At 37.4% G+C, this 27,548-nt stretch overlaps 1 protein-coding gene across 2 annotated transcripts; it reads left to right on the top strand.

Moving 5' to 3' along the window:
- The first annotated feature begins 345 nt into the window (after positions 1–345).
- PPP1R3A (protein phosphatase 1 regulatory subunit 3A) lies at positions 346–27,493 on the top strand. Of its 2 annotated transcripts, XM_068189948.1 has the most exons (5): positions 350–1,177; positions 21,629–21,687; positions 21,794–21,930; positions 24,144–26,037; positions 26,440–27,493. In XM_068189948.1, the coding sequence occupies exons 1-5, from the start codon at positions 384–386 to the stop codon at positions 26,631–26,633; spliced, it is 3,078 nt and encodes a 1,025-aa protein (XP_068046049.1). In that variant the 5' UTR covers positions 350–383; the 3' UTR covers positions 26,634–27,493. The 2 variants fall into 2 exon arrangements, with proteins under 2 accessions (XP_068046048.1, XP_068046049.1); XM_068189947.1 differs by having other exon boundaries at positions 346–1,177; positions 24,144–27,493.
- Positions 27,494–27,548: the final 55 nt, after the last annotated feature.

Consider the following 27,548-nt stretch of genomic DNA (forward strand, 5'->3'; position numbering starts at 1 on the left):
GTATACATCCTAATCAGAGAAGAATAACTCCTTATATCAATATGATGATTTTTTGTGCAACATAAGTTGATCATCTTAAAACAGCTCAGTGCAATTTAACTATGCAAAGAAGACAATTTTTAAATGTTGTTCTTTTTCTTAGCACATAGAGCCACATAAAAATAGGGAATACAATATTTCAAATGTATCACCAAAATTGTAACATCTAATACTGTCAGATGGAGAAAGGCCAACATAGCTTGCACACCATAGCATCTATTAATAGACCCGACTCCCTTTTGCAATGTCAACTGTAACATTAATCCTTGTTTTAAATCATAGTATCTGAAATAGCAGCTGCTACTAGTTGTACAGCTCTCTTTCAGTTTATATCAGAGAGCCCAATGGAGTCTTTTGAGGGACCTAGTCAGGTTAACAAGGCTAACTTACTACAAGTCCCCACTGGAAATGATTGCATTTCAGACGACGAAGATGTTAATATTGACATTAAACTTCGTTTCTCTCCATGTCCCCGAAGACGGAATTCTTCAGCTTCAGAGGAAGAGGAGGCAGAGACTCCCACCAACATCTCAAGAAAAGTTTCATTTGCTGATGCATTTGGGTTTGATCTTGTGTCTGTTAAAGAGTTTGATATCTGGGAATTTCCTAATACAGGACAAGAAAATTATATAGAAGATGAAGTTTTCCCTCAGGATGAATATTTTTTCTCCCAGCAGTTTACATTACCTGCTTCTCAAGAAGAACTTTTACAAAAAGTGCGAAAGCAGAAAGTAGTGTTGGAGTCAGTCCTGCTCCTGCCTGGGATTACCTGTATGAATGGCATTATACGAGTCCTCAATGTATCCTTTGAAAAACAGGTGTATGTTCGCATGACTTTGAATAACTGGCTCAGTTACTATGACATCCTCGCAGAGTTCATGCCTAATTCTTGTGGTAGTGAAACAGATCAGTTTTGCTTTAAGATTTCTTTGGTGCCTCCTTTCCAGAAAGATGGAATTAAGGTGGAATTCTGTATACGCTATGAGACATCAGTTGGTACCTTCTGGGCAAACAATGATGACAAAAATTACACACTGATTTGTCACAAGAAAGAAACTGTGCCCAAGGTGGATAATAAAGCCCAGAAAGAGGTTACAGATAGGAGTCTTAAAGGCTGCTTAAAGACAACACAAAGCAGGTGAGGTTACACCTTAATTTTTGGTAATTTAGAATACAGCTGGCTAATTGTGACTTTCTGTGTATGCTTACTTGAGTCAAGACTGCCCATGTTATTTTCTTCTATTTTACTTTTTTTTTTGTAAATGAAAAATTAGACTGAGACTTGTTTTCAGTAAAGTGTTTGTATATATCAGCCAGTGACTTTCTACAGACAGATTAGTTTGGATCATAATTTCATTCACGGCACTCATTTGAAAGGTAGTGTGAGGCTCTATAAACCCTCTATGCACTGTGTACCAATTCTGATCTCTGTAGGATATAAACTGAGCTGACGTCAATAGGATTTTTGTTCCAGACTAAGGTAGCTGTACAGTTAAAATAATTTGCATCCACTTCCTTTTTAAGTCAACAAAAATTTAAAAGCAAAAATTTAAAAGCAAAAAGCAAGGTTTTCACACAATTTATTTCATGGTTCTTTTTCTACATGCAATTATTAAATCAGAAATGGCACCGGTGGTTCATGAAGAAGAAGCGAATAACTTAGGGAAGAATCCAGCAATTAAAATAGCTGGTACAAACTTTTCTGCAAGTGGTTGGGCTATTCTGCAAGTTGTATATTAGGGTTATAATTCGTTTTCCCTGCTACTGGTTCATGGTTCTGTTTCACAAATGGTGAAATAAAGTATGTTTTATAAGGCAGAATAGGTTATATATTAAAGAAAAAATGCATAGAATTTATCCTCTATATACTGTTCTGATTAAATATAGACAATTAATATGGTAATTATAAAGTGGCAGATGTTAACTTATATTTTAATCGCATATAAAGAGAGACACTTAGAAATAGTCACTTCCTTTTCCTACTGTTTTTAACTATGTTCTTTCTGTTAGCAAAACAGTGTTGCATGCAAAAATCTAATTCTCAATTATTTTTCTCCCCAAATTTACTATAAATCATTTGGACATCTTAAATTCTTACAGAATTAAATCTGTATTTTACCTGTAATGCCTCTTGCAAAACTTGGATGCCAGAACTAAGTTAATATTGTGGGTTTGAATTTCTGTTGGGGTTTTAGTTCCTATACTCTTTCCAAGTAAGACAGTGCTGTTTGATTTTGCTGGTGCTCTTTCACTGGACTGAAGTGGTAGGGAAGGGGGAACAGAGCTGCAGTAGTAGTGGGAGGTTAAGGAAAAGGGAGACAGCCAGGGCTTCTTCTGTGCAGAACCTTTGTTCCCAAAACCAGACTTGCTGTGCTGGGAACTTCTGTCAGCCCTGTGAGGACAGGTGCACAATATGGCTTAGTGCTTGTATCAACACCACAGGGTAGAAGCCACCCCAAGGCTAGCCCAAGGTCTGGTTCACAGCCAGTTCACAAAGCTCTCCTGAAGAGTGCCCTTTGGGCCAGCTCTGGAGCTCTCATGATGATATTTCCATGAAGGAACATCCCAGTATGTCAAAGCAGAGGGAACAATGCTTTTACATGTCCTGTGGTCAATTCCTGACATTTGTGTCTGGTTTTATACATAATTTCTGTGTTTTAAGGAGTGTCACATGACCCATTCTGGATAAGTAGGATAGCCTGAGATACCCTGCAGAAGAACTGTGATATTGAACACTGTAGGCATGTGCAGGCAGTATGACTCCAGCCTGAGGTGAGGTAGCCCACAAGGAACAGATGATGAACATGGAGAGTTGAGTCTCAATTTAGTGAGCCCTGGGCTTCCAGATGGTTTCAGGAATAACCTGAAAATTTAGGTACTATTGACATCTAAGGTCAAATCACTCCTATATGTTTAATTCCCTGAAGCTTCTCATGATATGCATAGTGCTAGCAAAAGTTGTAGAAGCCTTCCTTCTGAGGGATACTCTTTTACATGGATATACTAAATGATTTATGTGTAAGTCACACAGAGAGCTGTTTTAAAAAGTGGGAAAGGAGATAACGTGTCTTCTCAATATAAAATTACTTTGTTTCTAATCAGATTATAAAGTTGTCTCCCTCTATGTCAGACTGAAGAGGAATGCATATGTGTGCATGTGTTTATGCATACATATATATGTAGGTATGTATGTGTACATTTATGTGTATATTTGTTCATGTAGACACATATAAACATGTATGTTTAAAATATTTAAACCAAAGTGGTCAGATTGTTGTTTACATTAGGATCTACTACACATTTCTGTCAAACAATTAACAACCATGCACTTTCAAGACTCTCTTTAATGGCAGAAATATGTACGGAGACCTTACAGTAAATGCAAAAATGAGCTGCAAATATGTTTGGAATATTGTTTCATGGTGACCAACGCTTCCGAAAGACAGTTCTGGCAGTATGTCATCCAGGACTAATTTTATGCTACAGGGACTTCTTTGAATTCACAAGAGTCACAGCTTTTGCCAGTGTAAATGAGGTCAGCATCAGGGTCTTTTGTTTCAAAAGAACTAAGATGCCAACTTCCATTGCTCACTTGTTTTTCAAAGTGTCTTTGTACATGTTGCCCCTTTGAGTGAGGAGGAACACCCTGCAGACATCTGCAAAAATATCTCATTATTCTCCTTCAGACCCTCATTAAAACTCCTTTGCTTTGATACCTCGAAAAAGGGAAAGAAAAACAAACCCCCCAAAATTGGCAAAGTGAGGCTGCTGATGTGCTATTACTCCTTCATCTCGCATTGAGCAGTACTGCCCTTTTCCAGCTGTCCTCCACCAGCCCATCTCTCTCTCTCCTCTTTTAGTTTGGATGATAAACTCTGCAGCAATTATATGTTCTTTGCTGAGTGGTTACAGAACATTTAGCAAAGTAGGGAAGTCCTCGAACATAACCAGCTTGTCCTTAGAGTTGCAGCATTGCAAATAGATAGGAGTAATAGCAATTTCATCTATGATTCTCACAATAAAGTGACAGGTAGGGAATATTGCTATCCATACCCATGAGTTGGACATAAAGATTTCTTTATAGCAATCTGGATAGATGATTAATTTTAAAGGACACTCATTTAGGACTTGGTTTCAAAATTAGAACCTTGTAATAACATTTTTTTTTTTAACTCTTGGCTCTGAGATATTTATACTTTCTCTTAAAACTTCTAATTTACCTCTGCAGTTAAAAAATAAGACATGACAGGATCATGGTTTTTAAGCAGAGAGTCTGATCCACTCTAGGGCATATTTGTGTGGCTCATTAAATGTCATTAGCAAGGATTAGTGTGTTAGTTAAGTGAAAGGATTAATATTCACTTTCAGAGGAAGTTAATGGGGAAACACAATAATATGACTATTTCAAGTTACCCTTAAGAACATGACCCAGGACTAAGATAAGTGAATGAGGCTAATAGGCTGATTTCTGACATCATTATTAAGAAATAATTTTTTTAAATTAACCCTCCAAAGTTATACCTGAAAAAAAATTTATAGTAAAAAGCAAAACTGAATCAAACACTAAATGCTGAAAACTGTCTATATTTGGATATTTGGAACCACATCACTTAAAAGTCTGCCTCTTCATTTCATGTTTCATTTGCTTTTGCTTCTATGTCTAGGTATGAAAGTGTTTGCTTAACTTGTACATAGTCATAGATATACTTCAGGAGAAAAATTGACTCCTAAAATAGTAAGACTCACAGGAAAAGAAAAAGCTTCTACCAATAAACAGGCCTAATTTCCATCCTATTTATAAATATAAATTAAATATATACACATAAAATTATATAAAATATATTAAAATATAAATATATAAAAATTCTATATTATATATAGAATTTTTAATATAAATATATATATATATATACAAGTATGAAAAATGTAAATTAATTGCATCAGCTCTACCCTTTTCTCTTTTTTTTGACTCTCATGCTTTTGGGATATGGATAAAGATTCTGAATGTGAATTCTTCCCAGTCCTCAGATTTAGACCACATGATTGTATTGTGGCCACCAGGCTCCTGCATTGGTCTGATCAGACAGGAACTGGTTGGTTGCTGCATGAGGCAGACTCCTACAGATCATGCAGAAAGGTGCAGAGATAAGAGTTATGGAAGCCATGTCCCCTGTCACTGGGGATGCTACATCCCATTTCTGTGCTTGGCCTTGGTTTGCCATCTGTCAAGAGCAAATGCGACAGCACCAGGAAAGTGACTGGTAAGCACAAGAATGGTTTTACAGAAGGGTATTGTGTTTGGCCTCCTCTCCTCTGACAAGGAAGGGGAAGGCTAGTATTTTTGTCAAAACTGTTAAAGTTATCCTCCCTTAGCTCTCTGAGCCAAAAAATATATCACTTTGAACTGATCCACAAGTGTATCACTGTGATCCAGCTGATATTGATCCTATACCTTTTTTTTGTAATTGCTGAACTGTACCTTTTTTGAGTAATAGTGCATCAATTCCCTTTCCTCCATGATGCCACTTTAAAACACAACACAGAATAGGGCAATGATGCTTACAAGAGCTTCTCTATGTACAACACACAATGAGAAAGAAGAGATTAAAACCCATGTCTGTGGGCTACCAATGCCAGCTTTGAAAACATATAGACTGAATGGTCTCTAAGAAATTGTCAGTGAGAAAATTTCTTCTGTGCATGAGTGCCTTTCCTTCTTCAGATGCTGATCAGCTCCTTTCTGATGGGAAGCAAAGGAAGTAAAAGTTGCTGAAGACGCAGCTTGGCAAGACTGCACTGCGCTCACTGTGCTCTGTCTTCCCAGGCAGATGGCAGACCAGTTCCTAGGTAGTGCTGAGAAATGCAGTTTTGCTGCAGCTCCTCTTGGCCTTTCCCACAAGCTCATAATGTGATTTAAAAAAATATCAAAGGCTTCTTACAAAGAGGTTTGGAAATAATCTCTCATGCACTTTGCTATGAAGAACAACTGCATCATTCCCATCTGGTCCATTTAAAATATGGCATTTAAATTACATTCCCTTTTAATCCTTGTTCTTTTGATTATGTGTCACCATAATCAGGAAGGGAAAAGAAGAGCAAGAAAGGTGTTAAAACACACATCTTCTTTGTGTACCTCTGTTTAATCTCAAGGTTGTTTCTGGCATTTTAAGTCATGAGTTACATCTTGATCAGCATACAGATATGGGATTTGACTAAAGTTTATTGCTATTAATAGGAAGTGACTGCAGTCACTGTTTTTACCAGAGAGCAGCTGCTAGAGAAGCTATCCATTCACAGGGAGCCAGCTAAGAGGAGCACTCCTCTCTCTGTGTTTAATGTGACTAGTATTCCCAGACCTTCTCTTGCCTCCTGGTCATTACCAGTCTTTCTCAGTTGTAGAATTAGGTAGGACTGGCACCAAAATAAGACTTTTCCACCTACTTGAAGAACATGATTTTCAGAGACACAGGATAATTATTTAAGGTGCTTTAAAATATATTATTCAGACAAGTGGGATAAAAGCAAGTTGTTGAACTGAGTTTGACTCAGCATCAGGAATGCTTCTTAACAGCAACTCAAGGGTTATCTTTTGAGGAAATTGCTGCAGCCTTACTCTCCAAAGTAATTTAAAATAAGCTAAGATAAACCACTTGAAAAATATTCTATAGAGAACAATCCTACTTGGCCAGAAATTACACTCAATGTTTTTTTTTTCTGTCTGTTTAATCATATTATTTCAAAATCTGGGCATGTATACTATTTGAAATATGAAACTTATTAAATACCCTGGAGACAGATATTTAGGTTAATGGCTTAAGTCTCTGAATGCTATCACACAAGCGTTAAAGAAAGAGGTGGAAGATGTGGATTGGAACGGCAGGCACAGACAAATAGACACATTCTTCCTGTACTTGTGGTCTCCTAATTGGAGTGTACCTGAAAGCTGAAAACCTGTCACATATTTGCTTTTGGTGGTTGCAAACTGTGCCACCCGTCTGCCATCCATTTATTGCACTAGAAATATTTAAAGAAGCATTTAAAATTTAAAGGAACAACACATGAAAATAATATGTTGTACTGGCAATCCTAGCTTAGTATTTACTGGAATTTATTAGTATCAGTGGTTTCTCATTCATTTCCATGATCTTTTTTCGAAACTACTCTCACCAATGCTACAGAACAGAAATTTGTGTTCTATTGTGTGGGAAATATTGGTTGCTACAAAGCTTTTTCAGTTGTTTGCATGAAATCATATAAAACCAATGCTCTGTAATCTGGGTGTCATTTCTCAGCCATGACAAGTACTTGTATTATACATGCATTGCTTGACTTTACACTTGTAAGATTTTTTTCAATTACTACAATTTCATCAGCTTATTTAAATACACCAATACTGTAACACTACTACTATGGCTGACTCTTAGAACCTTTTAATTCATCAACTGGCTTGATCCTGCAATAGGCATAATAAATAATTTAATGAACATCAGGAGTCTCACTGAACTTTGTAGAGTTCTTCATGTGTAAAACTATCCTTGAATTTTAATATTTCCAGGACCAGATGCTCTTTTAGATTGCTGGTTAAGGACCTTTGGAAAAATAGAAGTACATTGCTAAGTGAATGCCTGTATGTTCAATGATTCTTTTGTTTAGGAAGATATCTATTTTGCAAATTGAACCAGCCTGTAAATGACCTTTTCAATACTCTCTCCTGTCCACCATTCAGGTACTACAGTCCATAAATGTTCAGTTGGAAAAAAAAAATTGCTCCATTACATTCAACTTGACTTTGCTAAATGTTAGTCTTGAAAAGATGTTTAAAGTTAGTGCAACATTATCTGAGAGCACTGGAGTCATATTTAATCATTGCAATGAGTACCAGTGTCATCTGAGCTGTTTATTCTGATTATGAACTTTAAACTCTGATCCAGTCCCAGCACTACAGCTCTGACATTGAAGCAACAGATTCAGCTGCAGTGTAAGTCCAGAGAACCAATTGCCCATGGTATTTTTAATATAAAACATGGATTATCTTCTCATCAACAAAAGGTGGGGAAAATGGTCCAAAATTACTTTGAAAGTTAAATGAAGTCCCCACCTTAGGGCAAAAGAGAGGGTAAGACCTTTTAAACACTGTGGGAGAAGGTTAAAAGTGGCCATTTGATCCCTAGACCTTCAGTGACACACACAAGAAGTATTAGTTGACATGCCAAAGCATAATAGGAGGCTTGGTTTTCTGAGTGCCTTTCCACTCTCCTCCTGATTCATGAAACCAGCTGATACTCTAACACTAAAATTGAAGATTTATTACTGCTGGTTACTAACTGCAGTCCTAAAGGGCACTGGGCTACACAATTGAGTGGGAACTAGGCAAAGCTGGCAGGTTTTCGTTACCTTGCACTTAGGTGCACCAAGTGGATTGGCATTTATATTTTGTTTTGATGCACAATTGCTGTCCCTGCAATAACATTTATAGATACTGGGTGATAATTATAAGATTTTCTAGGCTGAAAAACTTCATGTTTTGTTAGAGGGCTGGGGAGTTTGTCAGTCTTTGCAGCTACCCTAGTGAATCTGAACCAGTGTCTCCTAGGTTTTTTCCATGTCTTCTTGATAGAAATATTGATACCTATAAAACAGCTGCCTTCTTACTGTGTGGTAGTAAACATGTGAAAAATGAAAAAAACATTATAAAAGTCTCTTGTCATGATGACACCTGGGATTTTCATCCTATTGAGATACTTACTGAATTTACAATTGCTTTCCAAGATTTAGATCGTAGTTGCCCTCTCTTAAGAACAACTGTCTAAGGTTTTTTGTTTTGGTTTTTTTTTTGTGGTCACCCTTTCTGTTCTCCTGGCCAGGAGTGGTATCTGTGTCTTAGTCTCACCTGACTGCCATCTATCTCTCTACAGTCTATCTAAGGCACTTCCCACCTTCTTGTATACGTGCCTCAGCACACTGCAGGCAGCTTCTTGGAAAATATTCTCTTCTGACAGGCCAGGAAGAGACTGCTTCTTCCTTATATTTCGCATGTGAGATTCAGAAAAAGACCAGAGGCAACATAGGTTAATGTTTTTCTCCTCTCAGATTTATCCAAAACAGACAAACTTGAACGTTTCTTTCCTCCAATATTTTAAAGCAGTGGTAAAAAGAAGAAAGAGAAGAGCACTACCCCCAACTCCTTTCTACAAGACCATTTTGAAATTTGATCATACCTCTTCTAGACAAAATGGTGACCTATGGAGCATATCCTCTCACATTAGGCCAAGCCTAGCCCTCAGAAAACTTGACTGGTCACTTACCTTTTCCTTTTTTTCAACAGCTTGGCCCTGGAGATAGATATCCAAATAGAAAAGTCCTGCATTACTAATTCACAGTGGATCTCTCAGTAGACTTTCTAACACTGCCCTGGAGAATCTTTTTGAAAGAGGTTCTCTGTTTATGAAATACGTAGCCCATTCTGTCAAAGGACTCAATGAACTTTCTTACCAATCCACATAAAAAACAGCTGTGTAACACTTCTGAACAGGTACTGCTTCAACATTGCTACAGGGATATCGCAATGAGGTACAACAGTCATGTCAGAGCTTTCAAAGGATCTGAATAAAGTGGCAGAGTTCATGTTTATACTTGCTATAGCTTAATTTGAGGTATAACTGACTTCTGATGTAATAGGCTTTTCTGCAGTCTTCATACCTACAGTCATGAGATTTGGGGATAGACAGTGCTATATTAAAGCCTTGAGCCTGGCACCAAACTGGTGTTGGGCTCCTGGTTCAGACTGGATGGCACAAAAATCTTCAAATGGACAGATATACATCTATATTAAAAAAAAAATGTGGTAATGTTTTGCTATTAAAACTCAAGGTCTTTTTTAATGAGCTAGAAAATAAAGACTAATTTCTTGGGACTTTGTTTGCTTTGAGGCAATGAATATTTTCATCCCATGTCAGGCCAATGCATTTTGTTCTGTGCCACCCATGTCCCTGCTTCAATCATAAACTAAGACCAAAAAATGAAAATATTAGTAATTGGAAAATATAATCCCCTGGATAACAGCAATCCAATAATCTTAATAAAAATAGATATATTACAAACATTGTCTGAATCCTACTGGGGATTATCTTTGTAGAAAAAATGCTTTAATTCCCTTACAGCTGCTCTCTTGATCAATTGTCCCCCTTGATACTATTAATCATAATACCATATATTGCTTATTCTGAGCATCTTTTTCAACTTCACTTTCTAAACTTCTGTTCTAATTTATCCTTGTGTAGAAGTTACTTACAGTCCTTTATTGTCCTTTTTCAGGCTCACCTTTTCTCCTCTTCTGGCAACAGCCCCTTTTCTTAGCTGAGAAGACAAAAACTAAGGGGTATTTCCTCAAGGTGGAGAAATACGACAGGTTAATATTGTCTTCCTCACAATTCAAAAATTTCAGTAGAGGTTCTTTGTGGCTCTGTTTTCATTCAAAATGCTTGTGAAGTTTGCTTGCCTGACTCTCCTGGAAGTGAAGCCTTCCATTCCCAGGGTGGTTTCCAAACAGCAGCCACAGTGCCAGCCTCCTTTGCCATGCCAGCCAGCAAATGCCCTCACCTACTGCTCTAATAATGAGTGCACCCCGCCATCTCCTGCCTCTGTCCTCTGCTTCCTGACTATCAACAAGGAAGCTAATTAGTGTCAGTCCCATTTGTTGGGTGACACCTATTTACTAAGAACTAGGTTAAGCCTTCTTTAACACTGCTGGTAGTTGAAGGTCATATAAGAAAATCAATCTTGCCTAGATTCACAATCGGGGTTCCTATTTTACATAAAGCTTCATTTTAATAGGATCGGTTATAATGGCAATGTTTTAAAATATTATTCCGTTTTTTCTGCTTAGTGTTCACACAGCTCTTAATTTATAGATGTTGATTTTACCTACAGTTTTTGCTTCTGAATAATTTCCTTTGTGGTCTCAAACAGTTTTGAATCTAACATAAGTTTAATTTATTATTTTCTACATTGTTTACATTAAATTAATTTTATGCTGTGCTTCTATTTTTTAAGTACCTCCTGAAAGAAAATAATCGCATAAGGAGAAGGCCATGATACTGCCACACATGACATATAATAACAGTGGTTCAGGCATGTATAGCATGGCATCTCCACAAGGAGGGATCATTTGAAGCCAAAATGCTTTTAGGTGGGAATTGGCCATATTTCAGGTAAAGCCACCTGAGAAGTCAGAATTCAGGAGTGTGCATTAGGAGCCCAGAAGCAAGGAGTGGCTGGCTGTGCTTCAGTAGTCTTCTGTTTTGTTGTCAGCACGGACTGCAATTCTCCACATCATGTTCACACTGCTCTGTGCAGGCTTGGTCTGTCTCTAATTAGTGTGGCTGTTGGCTTCTGCTACACTTAAGGTCTAGTTCCAGGACTCTGCCTTGAGTTTTGGAAACAGGCAGTTATTTCAGCCTGAGGATGCAGCCAGGCCCACAGCTCTGCCACCTCCACAGCTCTCCCTCCCAACACCTCCCTGAACTTCAGTGCAGCTCCATCAAATTCCAACACAGCTCTGAAGCCCCTACCTCATATTAAGATCATTCTTTTTTAACAGTTTGTAAAAGCCTGAAAATGACCTAGAGCATTTCTCTGAAAAGTGTTTTAGATGAATACTTAATTTCCTTGCAGCTTGCTTTCAGAGCCACTTTATAGCTTTTTCCAGCTCCCCCTGACTAATGGGTTTGGTAGTTTAGAGCTCACACAGGCTGCTCACACCGACTTCCCTTTGCTAGTTGCTACCTTTGCACCGCTGCTCACTTTATCATCTCCTCTAAACACTGGGAAGACTCTTCCCTGTTCTGATTTTATGTGCCCAGTACCTCTGCCTTCTTGGACAGCTGCAATTCTGTGTCCAGTTGTTTAGTGCTCTCCCTAGGGTCAAATATTAGAATGTTATTTAATTTTCTTTTATCCTTATGTCTTGTCTTAAAAAAAAAATAAACAAACATAGGACTGCTTAATATTCTCAGGCAGTAATGTCAATTTTCTTGCATTTTCTTGCATATACCACAGGTTATTGCAACACATCCTCTTGTATGATGCACATCGTTTGTTTTTTTTTATGCACCCTTATCTTCATACACTCCATGTCTGGCCTGAATTACTGAAATTCTTTAGCAATCATAGCAATAACCTTTTTCTGTATTTAGAAGATTTCTAAGAAAAAAATATATTCCCTTAATTTCTGGCAAATTCTTATCAATACCTTTATATACAAGTTGCTATAAAGATTAGCTATTCTTATCTAATTGTTTCTTGGAGTTTAAGACTGTCTCAGCAGGAGTTGCTGAGGGATGAAACTTCTAATGATGATTTAAAGCAGTGAAGTGTGTAGGCTGAAACTGAAATAATTATTGCTGTAACCCTCTAAGCACTCCACGTTCCTCAAGAGAAAATACTTTGTTCAGAACAGACCCTGAACAACAAAATGCGAAGAAAGTAAAATTAAAAAAAAAAAAAAACCTCCAACCCTTGAAGCAGGATGATAATTTAGAAATAGAATCAGTATAATGTGTAGATGTTCTCAACAACTACTCACAAATGCATCAGACATGACAATTAAAAGGAAATAATAATTATGCCCCATTCTAAAGTATGGAATATTCTATTCCATTCAATAAGTCATGAACACTTTAAAACCATCAGTGTAATCTACAAACCTATATTTACAACATTAAACTGGATGTTCTGCCTTTTCAATAACTGTCATCTCATCTCTATTATTTTCACCTCAGACTCTAATTGTTTCTTTTATAGGAGCTAACCTACCAGTGTCCTTGGCAGTACAGTTTATGGCTCATGCATTTACAGTAATTGTTTGGGCAATTTGCCACACAGTATAACAATCTTCACATCACAATCAGTTTTTATAATAAACAGCATTAGTTATGAAAAATACAAGTGATGCATGATTCTTATGGTAGATAAAGGGCACTGAAGATGCCCTTTAGAAAAAGAAAGGAAAACGCTCAAGCCTTGAACTACTTGAGAAAAATACTGGTGTCACAATAGAGCTAATTAATTTGATGGTACAAACAAGAGGAGGAAAGGGCCTTGCATTCATTAGTGTCAATTCCAAATGAGAGCATACCGTTCATAAAAATAATTGTCTGCCTTCATTTAGATGAAATATGCAGGTAAACAGATAAGAAGCACCGGGTCTGGCAATAACAATGATTTTGCTCCTTAGGTTTATCAAGGTTCTTTCTTTACTGTAGACACAGGGTGCTCAAAGCCTGGGCAGATACACCTTAGAGGTAGAACTCTGGAGAAGGTGAGATCCGACTGCCCACCAGCTGGTTGGCTCCAGTGAGGCCAGCACTGCCAGGTACCACTGGGCCCTGGAGCCTCTGTGCATAGTTCTGGTCTGCTCCTGGGAAGATCAACATGCACTTTATGGCTTCTCTCCATAGCACACAGGTGGTGGCACATAAACGTGTCTCGCTGCACGCGTCTCTGCTGCAGACGTTTTGTGGTCTCTCAGTTTTCAAGAGTCAGAAATAGGAGCTCAAGCACTGATCAGTGGTGAGGCCACTGGACACACCCCCAGCAGGCACTCTTCCATGTTAGAAATTCTCCAAAGGAGAAATAATATATTTGCCCTCTTAAGCCAGCACACAGACAGGTAATTCTCAGCCTCTTTGTCATCTCCATGCCACATTAGGGATCCTGGGTGGTGCTGTGGCACAGCCAGGCAAGGCCCCAGGAGGCACAAAGGTGGCTTCAAGCCAGAGCTGTAGCTCCTCTTCCTGAGCTCAGCTGTAAATTCCCTGGCAGCACCAGGGCCTAAGAACTGCATGTGATAATAAATTGTGGAGTAGTTGTATCCTCAAACTATAACTACAAATTCTGAGAACACAGATATCAATTTAGATGGGTAGGAAGACTTGTCCCTGTAGTGACTTTTGAACTGTGCTATATGGAGGCAAGGAATGAGTTTGTCTTTACTCACTAAATATTTAGTTCATATATTCAGTCAGTGAGATAGAATAAAATTAACTATGGAGACACCATCACAAAAGAAGTCAAAGTCTACACTTTGAAAGTCCACATCAGGATCTGTGATGGCTCCCAAATCAGAATGAAGCTTATATTTTCACTTTTTTTTTTTTAATAGTACCAAGGTTTTTTTCCCTTCTTGCATTTTACTCTCAGTGTGAATTGGTTTTGGAAATATTTTCTCCCCTGCCCAACTGGTTTTTTAGGACCAATACAAATAGAGCAATATTTTAAAGCAGGCCAACTGTTATGGGAGTTATGTTAGTAAAAAAATACCTTGAATTCCTATTCTTCTGAGCCTTACAAACAATTGAATAGAACTTTAAAGCTCTGCTTAAAACTTTATACATACAAAATCTTTCTTAATCCTTTCCAAAATTCCTTTTTCCTGAGAAATTAATTCTTGTTGCATGTTTGTGGATTTTGAATGATATTGCATACAATACTACTGAATTTTATAATTACATGAGGAAAACCCTTTCTCTCATTTCTCACCCAGGTCTTCAAGACATTTTGCAGGCTTTCTGCTTTTGATGTGTACATAAACATTTAAGAACACTTTTTGTTGTTGTTTGTTTAAATGCAGATATTTCCTTCTCTACTTCTTTCTGAAATTACTGCTGCTAATGATACAAAAACAACCAAACTAAGCTGCCTGCCCTTCCCTCCCCATATCCCCTTTCCCAGCTCTGTTACAAGGGTTACAGTTCTGTGCAGGATTGCCTGTTTGGCTCCAGTGGCAGCTCAAACATGAGTATTTAACTGCCCTAATTTACTTTTTGATCTTCTGCTTCTCAGTAAAGCACTGCTGACACATGTAACTACTTCATTTCAGGGATCTCACATGTTGTTTACATCCCAGTGGCATTTTTCTTCAGCAAGGCTGGCTATATTTGGCACTAGATCCAACAGCACTAGTTGTATTGAAGGTTGCTGCTGTATGAGGCTACTCTTAGGCTTAGAAATCTGTCCTGAAATTAAAATATAGCTATGGTTTGGTTAACAACTTCAGTCTTGCCAGCTCTTTTCATGAGGACATTTTAGCTTCACCTCAACTTCAATACATTCAATTCTACCTTCAGGGTAGAATTTTGATTTGATTTGATTTTGAATCTACAGTAAAATCAGAAGCCGGAAAGAATCCACAAAACCGAAGACTATTTTAAAATAAAATAAGTCTAAAAACTTTTTCCCTTTTACGTATTTTAACTAAATATTTGAGAAATACATTCTTTGAATACTTTAGCAACCTCATACCTCTCTGAATTTTAGACTAAATAGTATTGTCCCACGTTTTATTTTACATGTGAGATAGTATAAAATTGATCAGGTTGCATTAATTTCAGAGTTTTTCAGGTACATTTTCATCTCTCCATACTCAATAATCCAACAATTTTAGCCTTTTTTTCCACATTTTTAAAAATAAATATCATATTATTTAGATAGTAAGATCTAGCATAAGTGGATATAGCACAGAAGAAAGTGAACAGTACTGTGAGTAATACAAACACATGGATACAACTTTAGCCAGATATTGGTGCGTAAATTAAAATCATGACAAGCTATGATAAACCCCACCCATTATGAAGTAGTTTCTTACTCCTGGCCATAGTTCCAAACCTATTTCAGGCCAGACAAAAACACCTCCTGCTCCATAGTTAAAAATCCTGGAAGCATAACTCTCAGGGCATATAGCTGCACAGGAGCATTTGAAATAGGGCTGGATTGTGACTATGGGATCATGAAGTCTTATTCTCTTGGGAAATGTGTTGCATAATCTCTTTCACAAAAATATATTCATGTTTCCATACTGAGACCTTCTCAATTTCTTATGTCTGATACTTACACTGATAAACTACAGGATATACTTTTCTAATGCTTACAGATCTTGTTTTAAGTTTTCACAACAAATGTTTCTGTGAACTCTTTATATTAATGCATTAACAGTCTTGCTGCTTTTTTTTGTCTTTTGAGTATTTACCCTTTTGCTGTTTCAATAGAGGGCATTTATTCCTCCTCTCAGACTTTATTTTGTTATGCTGAAAATAGAACTACTCAGTCTGTCTCCTTCGTTAAAATAGATTTTTCATCTTGCCAGTCTTCCTCTAGTCCTCTTCTGAACATGTTTTCGTTTGAATCAATCTTTCTTGGACATTTTAGTCATTTTTCTCATTTGAGTTCTTATTTGAGGAGAACTAAGAGGACTTCTTATTGGTGCCTGGTGCTACAATATGAAGGTTTCTTGGAAATCTTTCATAACCAAGACTATCTTCCCTGAGACATTGCTGCTGAACTTGGTTTGCCTTTATATCATAGTGTCTTTCTCATCTCACACCAGTGGCTTGGAAATGATTTCTGGCAAAAAAAAACCCTCTGATTTTTCTCATTCACCTGTTTCTTCCAAATTCTGAAGCCTAGTTTTGTGGCAGAAAATATTCTAGTCCCTAAATGTATAACATGACACTTTATAATTTTGAATTTCATCCCTTATCTATTATTCTGATCCTCCAGGCCACCGATTTCTTTCAATCCTCCTCTGTGTTGGTGATGTCTCCCAACTTCCTCTCTGCCATGGATTTAATTTAACTGTGACTTCTTGTGCTTTGGTCTGTAATAACATGACTGAGTAACTCTGATTACATGACTTGTCCTCTCCAATTCCCCAGCGACACCTGCTAGCTCCACAGCCCAGCTCTAGGGACCCTGCTTGGCACCGAGCCCCTCGCCCACCGCCCAGCTCTTATGCTCATCTCCCTCTTCTCCTGTTTAATTAATAAATTTCCCATGTGGCCGCACAACAAATGCTTTAATGAAGTCCAGATAACTGATTTTTAGACGAGGGAAATATAGTAATCTTATCAAAGACAGACATTATCAGGTGTCTGGCATTTTTATGCCATTTTCCATTTATCTATATTTCTGTTCTCATTTTTGTTTTAAGTCTATTGTGAAAACTTTTCGAAGACACCTGGGCCTGCAGTCGCCTTGACACTATTTCCTAAATATAGCTTCTATTCTTCAACTTTTCTGATATTGTTACAGTATAGGACCACCTTGAATAGATCTGAATAGCAAAGGTTTTAAATGAATATGTGTTTTCCTCTGTTGAGTCTCTCATATTTGACTTGGAAATTATCTGTTTCTCTTAATTGGAACATATTTAAATGACATGTTCTGCTCCCAGACTGCATGAAATAATATAATTTTCTAAATTGTTGCTCCTATCAGTTATGTGCTGCAAGATTTCTCTTCTTATAAGAATCTGCCCCACCACTAGCACTAGTAGAAGAATTTATGAGAAGTCTTTAATTTGTGGGGTTATATATAGATTACCTGAAATTTTTATAAAACCTCACTTCTAAAAAAAACTTATTTAACTTAAAAGTGCTAGTTCAAAAGTCTTGACATGTCTGAGTTTATTCCAACCCTTCAAGAAGTCAAAGAAATATTTTTTAACCACTATTTTCTTTTCTTGTCACTTAGACATTTTCTGTCTACTCTTCACATCTTTAGGGTTCAAGTTTAACATTTCCTCTCTGGGATGCCAATTCCACATAACTTTGGGACTTCTGAACTCCTTCACATAATGTAAATCACATTTTCAGTCCTCTCAGTCCTACTAACTAGTCCCTGAACTTCATATTTGTTCTTTCTAATGCAGAATTACAATGCTAACCTGGTTTTAGTCCTGACCTATTTTTATAACTCAATACAAGTGAATGATAATTTCATCAAGAGTGAATCATATGAGCATAGGCTTTGGAGTTTTAAGCTGGTAGAAATTCAGAAGTTCCTGTTGAACTTTATGAAGATGTGCCCCATTCAGCTGAATGAGAAAAAGTGACAGAGCTTCTGCAGGTTTACTGCTACTTAGGCTGGAATGGAATTGCATAATCTGACATAATGGATTTTCTTTTCTAGCTTGCATTGTTGTAAGAATATCTGGATGACTCAAAAACAAAAGCAAACACTTTTTAACAGAACACAAATGTTGTGTCTCTCATCATATAGGCAAATTTAGACCATACTTCACAACAAGGTGCAATAATTAATTCCTGAAACAAAAACTTAATTAATATTCTAATTTTAAAATCTGCTCATGGAATTCTGATGCTATGCTAGGACCTTTTCAGAGAAATATGGAGAAAAAAATTAAGAACTAGACAAACACCTTCTAATTGCCCCCGTTTGATGAAAGAGCTAATTTTTATTGGCTTTTGGTAAGTATTTCAGTCCTTAGGATATACAAATAGGTTTGAGATTGTCCTGTAGTTATATGCACCTATAGCCTCAAAGTATCATTTCTTAAATTGAAGTAGTGATTTAAATCACTTTGTTTTATGCTCCTTATGGTCCTCAAACACTGCAGTATCAATATCCTCAATTTAAGCCAATTTTAAATTTCCCCTGAGAATAATTATATGAGGTCAGATATTTCTGATCTAAAATTAAATTAAGTAAAATAACTGTTATATTGACATTCCCTATATTCGGCTATTTGCAGGGCAGGTGTGCACAAATAGTGGGCTATAAACTAGAAATCTTTATAAAATTAAGTGCAATAGGAAAGAAATTATGCTACAAGCCCTGCCGTGTAACTGTAAGGCTGTGTTATCATTGCCATACTTTACCTGTGTTGCAGTTGTGAAAAGAAATTTGTTGACCAGGGCTCCAGATGCTACTAGAACAAAATTTAAGGAAAAATTCTGCTCTAGTCACAGCAAAAGTAAAACCGAGGGGCTCAGATCACACATACATTGAGTATTATAGCCCCAGCCACTAAAACTCCATAACTACATTCCAGTTTGAGTTTAGAATTACAAGGTGAGAGTCATGCAGCATTAGATAATGGCCCAAGATGTAGGTTCCCTTTATGGTCAGTCCCTTTCAGAGGGAAAGAAGTGCCTTCATAGGATATGTCACTCCATCTTACTCATGATTCCCATGTTAGAGGGAATGAGTCTCTTTTTGGAAGTGACAATCTCTGACCTCTGATAATAGGGAGGATGTGCAGGACTGCCTGAACACAGATGCTCAGAACAATAAGGCTAGATAAGGTAACACTATCCTGGCACATACCCATAATTATCCATTTTGAAGCATCTTTATACCTGTACATTGAAAGGTTTATAAAATAGGTTCTCATCCTTAATATCCTTATTCAAACACCGTGCCTATATTTTTACCCTAAATTTTTTTAATCAAAACAAAAAAAATATTCACTGCATAGGCAACACAGAAAACAGGGCAGAATTCAGTTTCTCCTTTCTCCAAGGTATGAAAATAAAGCTAAAGAGTAAGGATCCTACTTGTACATCCAACTCCATTAGGAGTAGGCTGATCTGCCCTCCAGTTTTTCCCCAAGTGTTCTGTATTCTGGTAATCTGGGTATTTTTTGCATGAATGATATGCAGTGGGGTTTTTTATCACATGAGGGTGTGATAGAAGCTGAAAGTGGCTCTGCTGCTTGGATGTCACAGTAGTCTGTGAACTCTAGTTAGCAGTAGAATATTAAGCTGGATATAGACATTAACAACTCCCCTTCTTCTGGAAATGCTTCTTGAATGAAAACATTGTCAAACTCTTGTTCCTTTAAGAAGTAGACAAAAGCCTCTTCTAGCAGCAAATGGTGCCATCCCTGCTTTCCAAGAGTTGTGGCATTCATATGGCTGAACACTGCAGGTAGTCTGTTACATTCAAAGAAATGCAGACACTAGGATTCTCTTTTTTCCCCCACTAGAAAGCAGTGGAAAGTTTCCTGCTAGGCCCATGTTGTTTTTGGATCATTGTTTTGGGGTGGCAATTCAGTTCATGTTTTATACATGTCTTGGCTCCTGATCTGGGGCTTTTGCAGACACCCTAATAGCACCTAAATGTTCTGATGCATCTGTATCATGGTTAAACCCCAGCCTACAGAGTGTCCAGATTTATGGAAGCAGATGAGTGAAAAAGATGCAAAAGGGCAGAAGAAAATGTAACACTAAGCCAAGCCTTTGAACAGTAAAAAAGCCCAACCAACAAACAAAAGCCAACCACCCTCTCCAAACTCCTATGTATAAATAATAAGCTCTAATGGTTTACCTTAAAACCTCCACAGATCAACTCAAAAAGGTGGATCTGCCACATCTATCAGAAAGAAATGCAGATTATAGCAACTGCAGGCAGGGGAAAGTACAACTCAGTGTGAGTGGAAGAGTGAAAACCACATGGAGGTTATGTGCATATCAGAATTCAAGTGACATGACATTCACAGAGATTGCAAGAATATTTAGAATTATTGCAATTAATGGTGAAAAAGAATCGCCGAGAGAGCATTAAATCTTGTGCTTCAAGGACAGCTTCTAACAAAAAATGGCCAAGAGGAAATTTAAGAGGGCAGTGCAAATTACTCCAAGTATTTTCCAACAACAATTCTACATCTTCCCCTGAAGTATCTGATAGTGGCCAGTGTCAGAGATCAGATGCAAGACTGACAATAGCTTCTGTCTGCTTAGGCTGGCAAACCCTATAAAGACTGGTTTTTAAAAAGTTGGGTGACAGTAGATGTCTACATTCTTTTAACAGAGTATAAATTTAGCATCCTCCTTCCGTATTAAGCATTTAGGTGGCAGAGTTAATGTTATATCAATTCAAATGAAAGACACTAGGAGAAAATAGAAGGGGAAAAGATTAATATTTGAAAATTAGAAAGTAATTTTCAGTAACAGAGGTGGACGGCTGGTTGAAAATCACATAAATTAAGACATACAGAAAAAAAAAATTCTCCTCATAGAGGTGTCATTAGGAGTCATACAGTAGTTTACATTTTACATAAGTGACATTCTCTTAACATTTTTTCCTTTTCCACTAAAGGTTAGATCCCTATAAGCACACAATTCAAACTGCTAGAAGTTTGATTAATATAAATTGATATTGATGAGGTCTGCAGGCACTCAGCATCTCTCTGGAGGTGTTTTTTGTGTTGAACCTGGCCTTTTTTTTCACAACGAGCAAAGCAACAGAAAAAATTGCACTGGCTGAAGGAAACAGAATTTGTTCCTGCTGGCCAGGCATAGATTAGCAACAGGATTTATACACATGCAGGGAGAACCTTTTGATTTATTTCAGGTAACAAAGACACCTTTTCCTGCCATCTCTGTAAATATATAAATATTTGAAAAACACAAGCAAGAGAGAGCCCTGGCCTCTTGAACACATATATCCTTCCAGACCCTTGCCTGACCCCAAAATTATGCTCTCCTGTCACTGACCCATCTAATCACCTTTGTGCTGCTTTCTCAGAAAAGGCCTGGGAAAACCTATCAGATTTGCAATGTTATCTGAAGGTCAACACATTCTCATTTTATCAGCCAATTCTTTCTTATGACCAAGCCTTAAAATCAGGTCACTCAGAAAGCACTACATTTTATGTAGCTGTTATTTTCAGAATTTCAAATAGCATTAAAAATGTTGTATAATTAACTTGTAGTCTTTATATTTGACTCTAAGGGGAATTAGAACAATAACTTTTGCAAAATAACACAAGAAGCTTCTTTTTGTTTAACAGAAAAGAAGAAATATTGGCAACGTCTGATGATGGCACATGGAATAACTCAAGGACTTCAGGTACAGCACCCGGTTTAATTAGTTCTTCCTTACTGCACATGTTAATTAAAAATAGTGTAACAACCAACATCATGGAAATTATTCAACTGTTTTTTTAACTCTTCAGACACAAACGTCCCAGAAATTGTTTATTCACAAGCCAAAGACAAAGACACGAAACTAGCTAAAGAAAATATAAAAGACAAAAATACAGAATACAACCAGGGTGATCACAAAGATGATGAAAAAGAATTAGAGTTGCTGGTAAGTGTTATACAATTATATCTACAGTATTAAATGATTTGAATCCATTTACGCTTCAAAGCTGGTGAAATGCCCCCTTTTAACAGAGCTGACTGATGTACTAATTTACAAATGTAAAGCCTTGGTCTGTACTTACACTGAATCTCTAACTGATTCAACAATAGAAGGTGCTTTGATTTTGGTATAGTGCATCAACTTTTTCTGGTCTTAAATTAATGACATCTCCCATTTACTTCTTTACTAGAGGCTCTAAAAGACAGTTCTAAGGAATTAGAAGAGTACCATTTAAAAAATCTCCCCTCCTAGTCTCTAGGATGGAAATATTTTTAAATATATTCTTTCTACTTGTATAAAATGTATATTTGTAGTGCTGTTTACTTATGAGATTTTTGAAATTACAACTATATGAGCATAGTAAGTATATATATATTTATATTAGCAGATTATTTTGTATCAGTATTTCACATTCAATTTTTTACAATGAATTTCACACTTGGTGAACATTCAATCTATTTGGATTTGTGTGCATGCATGTGTGTGTGTGGTTTGCCTTGCATTTTTCAGTATGAAAGAAAAAATGGCAATAAATGAGACACATACAGCAATCTGTTATTCCCAGTGTCTGTTCTCAGCTCATATCATTTGGGTGCACAGATTCATAATCATAGATTATAATAGCTATCACCTGTGAAAATGTGAATGATGAATCAGATAAGAGAGGAAGATGGGAACCGTTCTTTTTTTTTCTTGTTGATAGAAAGAAAAAATTCCTATCATTTGAATATAAATTTTTCTTGTCTTTTACTTTAAAAAGTTTACATTTGTTGCCTATTGTGGGACCTTTCACTGCCCGAAAGTCGACATTTTGTTTCTTTTTCTTTATGGTGAAATGTGCAAAGGAAAACCTCTAAAATCCCTTGTTGTTCTCAGTCCACCCTTTTACAAAAAAGAGGATCAAATATAACCATTTGTTTATCAATTGCCAGACTTGTCCGTACAATAAATGAAGGGGGAGCTATAATTTAGATGTTAATTTGCACTGTGCACTCTTTAATGAATTAAACAATGAAGGCTTATAATACATGGAAATACAACCAAATCTTTGAAACACACAGGCATTGGCTCTCAAGACAGCTGTGCAGTTGACAAGTAACATGAGCCTTATGTGAGAAGAAGGGGAAATCGTAAGATTTGCATATAATTATTGAGATCATGCAAATGTCAGTTATGAGGAGGGGAAAAAAAACACAGGCATCTCACTGTTAAATCCTGACAGTTGGCATCACCGGAGAACTCAAATACACTTGAGCACTGGTTGGCAGAGGGTCATTAAAACAGAATTTGCAGAGACATTAGCTCTCTCACTTTTCTTTGAGTGACGTTTTACTATTAATAGTTTGCAGAGGCTTCGCAGAAAACATATTAATAAGAGAAACTATAATGGGGGTATCTACAGCAAGTGCAAATGTATAAAGGGGTGCCCAAGAAGCTAGCCTCTAATTGATCAGCTAGTGCTATCAGTGTGACTGCTAAAGTGAGAAGAGAGTGCAGTGACAAGCAGGCATAGCTGAATAATACAATATGATATTTGGGAGCTGGGAGGGAGAATGATTAGTTTCTGGCCTTTTACTTTGCTAATCTCATTTCCAACTCATGTCTTACCAGATTGTCTAAAAACAGTCTGGTTTGAAGCCTGTAAAATGGTCCCTGAGAGAAATGAAGCACAGATAATCCTTACAGTATTTGTCAGTGTGAAATGTGTCTTTGTTTTACTGGACAACACTGTACATTACTGGGCACTGATGTACTGTATCAATGCTCTTGTTTAAGCACCAATCCTCCCCCCTCACCCCACGGCTTCCTCTCTCCAAATCTAGAATCAAATGCATAGTGAACAAATTAGCCTGCCTTTAAGGAAATATTCTCTTCAGATTTAATTTGTATAAAATCCACTAGCAGCTTACTGAACTCATGAATAAAGAGAGAGGGTTCTGAGCACTATTTTATTTCCTGCTCCTTTCAGCACCACCATAAAGCTCATTACCTATGTTAAAAATACATGCAATGCAAATTTTGCAAATGGTTTGGAACATGTTTCCATAAAAGCTTTGTTACTGAAAACAAAACTTTCCATAATGAAATCCTGCCTCCTTCATTTGGCATATTTTTGCAAAGCACTTTTTCATCATTCTCTTTCTATTCTATTGTTTCAGTTAAATCAGCACTTCACAGGAGCTAGAGGTACCTCTTCCAGAGATGAAAGGAATTTATATACAACAGAACCAATTAATTTTCCAAGTGAAACTGAAAGATTGGTGGAAAAGCTAACCTGTGTAGAAAGAAGCAGTGACTTGCACCCTGTGCCTATTGGTTCCTCATCTGAAAACACTTCACATGTAATAGGAGAAGAATTAAAAGATAAAGCTAAGTATTGTGTAAGAGATTATAATAATCAGCTACCAGGGAAGGAAGTCACTGCTGGCTCAGTAAACAGCTATGAGCAGTCTTTGGAACATACTGGTACCAGTGAAAGCCTTTTATCGGCAAAACATTTTCCTCTGACAAAGCAGAATGAGGCTACCAATATTATGGCTACTGGCTCAAGCCGACAAGGAGAGAGGCGCACAGATATTTCAGAAGGTAAAATAGACAGTTCCTTGGGAAGTAAGATGATGGAGAGGTTATTCATCAGTGAGGACGCTGCTGGTACTTCAAAAGAGGCCTGTGAAACAAGACCAGAAATCATTTTACCAGAGCATGATGAATCCATGCAATTAAATGCATGCATAGCAAGGACACTGGATAGCAATGCTAATCCAGCTCTGGAGCACCAGATACCTCAAATGTCTCACCAAACTTTGGATTCATTGTCATCAGATGCTGACAAAAATGAAGGAAAAATCAAGATGATTGAAAGCAAAGTTCAGGTACACTTAAGAGGAGATTTGTATGCCAGCACTTTTGCACATGCTGGTGTCTCAACAGATTCTACGCAAAAAAACAGAGTTGGTGAAATGTCAGAAAGGAACACTGATTTAGGGAAGCAGAAGGATGTCATTGAAGTAGCAGACTTGGCATCAATTGGTGAGGAGGAAGCTTCCAAGCCTTTCAAGGCACACAGGAAACACAATGCCAAAGCCCTGAACCCAGCACCTCTGCCAGCTGAGAACAAGCAGGCACCCAGGGCCACCAGGGTGGATGAAAGGCAACTTGAGGACACTCAGGAACACAGAGGATTCAGGAGGTTAAAAGACAGAGAGACAGATAACACAAATAAAGGGAGACCAATTGAAAGAGAAAGTGAAGCAAACTTTGCAGAGCAGAGGTGGCAAGAAACAGGGGGTGAGGTTCGGTGGAGAGTGAGGGGGAGCATGGAACCTCAGACCGTGACTTCCACAAAGGAGTTGTTTACCTGCCAGGAGGCAGAGAGGTGTGAAAAGTCTTCTGTCTCTGAGCAGGGTATTACAGAGAAAGCAGAGGCAGGTACAGCTTATATAATTAAAACAATATCAGAAAGTGCTCCAGAAAAAATGCCTGGCAGTGAAAAAGCAGTAATTGCTAAGCTACCTCGAGAGACTGCACTAAGTGACAGGCCCACAGAGGAAAAGGAAACAGCGTTTGATACACATGAAGGGAGAAATGATGGTTCACATTATGCTCTTTGTCAACTCAACACAGTGGGTGTATTATATGACACTGAATTTGAAAAGGAATCAGTTTTAGGTATTTATAATGCATGCGTACATGAAACACTGCAAGGAGAAACGAAGTCTGTCTGCAATAGCAGGGAAAAATGTGCCAAAGCACAAGCAGACAATATTCTACCTGTAGGAGAAAAAGTAAAGGCTTCTGCTACGGGAAAGAAAGATTTGCAGGAGGGTTTATGTTCAGAAGTACCTAAGGATCCCCTGAGCACTCAGAAGCATCTATACCGTGAGAAAGCAGAAGATCTCTACAGGGAAGAAAGCCATGGTGATACACTTTCCTGTTTATGTTCTAAAGTTGAAACAAAAATGCCACCTTCTGGTACAAATACTGTGCCTAGTTACCATTATAAAAGCCCTTCAGAATCTTCAGAATCTTCAGAAGGGCCCACTGTGGAAGAAGGCATGGAGCACCTGTATAGACACTTTGATTCCAAAGTCATTGACAGGGTTGCTGCTGAGTCAGGGTACAATTTAAATCTAGCAAATGAAATAACATGTCTTAACAAAAGCTTCTCTCCTGAAGTTGAAAAAGGAGAAGTACCTTCCGCTTCAGACTCAGCAATTTCTGGAGAAGGAAGAGGAAGGAATACAGGTCAATTTTTCCATCAAGCAGAGCTCCAACAAGAGAGGTCATGGAGGCCAGAAGTTTTAATTAGTAAGTCTACCAAAGAAAATGGAGGAACAGACTCTCAAACTGACTATTTAATAACAGAGGGGAAAACACCAAACTGGCTTGATGACTCACAGAAAGAAATCCCACACGCTTCTGATTCTGCTGATATTTCTAACCAGAAGAGTGAAGCACTTAAGTTACCTAGTGAGTCTCCAGGTTTAAAACATATTGCTTTCAAAATATTTTATTTCTTCTTGTTTCTTCTATTTGCTGCAACACTCTACCATTACGATTTGATGGTCTGCCTTGCACTCTACCTGTTCTCCTTGTATTGGCTATACCACGAAGGAAGAAGAAACAAGGAGTCTATTAAGAAGGAATAACATTGACTGTCAGCTGTGCTCAGGATCCATGGTCAATAATCTTCAATTCCACCAAAGCATTTTCACTGTTAAAGAGATTATTCTTTGTTAGAACCAAAGCAAGATTTTCACAGCAGCATCTTTTATTAAGAGATTACATATGAAGTTGAGCTTTCATATAAGTAATTAAACTATGTAGGACCATTATGTTTGGATCATTAAATACCTATATGAGTATGAGTTCTGAAGCACGTCAAGTTAAAATGAAGTACAGCTGTTGCTTCTTAGCAGGATATGAAAAAGCAATGCTTCATAACTCTGTAGTACTTAAACCCACCATTTATTTGCTTTAATTTCTTTTGCATTAAAGCTTCATATTTTTCTGGGAATTTTTTTCCCAAGATTCTGTGTGGTACATAACAATACAAGAAACAATATAAAACCTAAGTCAGTATTTTGGTGCTGACATTGCAGTTGATAATCTGCTAGTGTAATTAGCCAATGCTCTAAGCAATGCATCTTTTGATAGCTTAATACATTTTTCCAAATTTTTATTTCATTATTTCGACCTAGAGTTTCAGCGGTACCCCTGTTTGAAAAATGTAAGGCTTTGACTTCAGTAACGTCATGCAACTTCCAGGATGTAACTGCATAGCAGAATAGATGTGCTGTTTCCACCCTGTAAAGATTGAAGGTCACAGCCACAGGCCTCTTACTGATCACTCACATGCACAAAAATTTTTGGGTTTTGCAAATAAGAACTAAGTAACATGGCTGAGAATTTCACTGAAAATTCTGGGCAAAGCCTTTTAGTAACATTTTTCATCAGAATTGCTTGAGCATATCTACAAAGCATTAAATAAATTTTACAAAGGAATGCTGTAACTGTGTGGAGCATGTCTGAATTAGATTTACTGCTTTTTTTCCTATGTCTTG

The sequence above is a fragment of the Anomalospiza imberbis genome, chromosome 5 (genome assembly GCF_031753505.1).
Source record: "Anomalospiza imberbis isolate Cuckoo-Finch-1a 21T00152 chromosome 5, ASM3175350v1, whole genome shotgun sequence".
Classification (NCBI taxonomy): Eukaryota; Metazoa; Chordata; class Aves; order Passeriformes; family Viduidae; genus Anomalospiza; species Anomalospiza imberbis.

Coding starts and splice junctions, on each gene's coding strand:
- PPP1R3A (XM_068189947.1), top strand. CDS start 384: ATGGAGTCTTTTGAGGGACCTAGTCAGGTTAACAAGGCTAACTTACTA. Junction 1,178..21,628: donor TTAAAGACAACACAAAGCAG/GTGAGGTTACAC, acceptor TTTGTTTAACAG/AAAAGAAGAAATATTGGCAA. Junction 21,688..21,793: donor GAATAACTCAAGGACTTCAG/GTACAGCACCCG, acceptor TTAACTCTTCAG/ACACAAACGTCCCAGAAATT.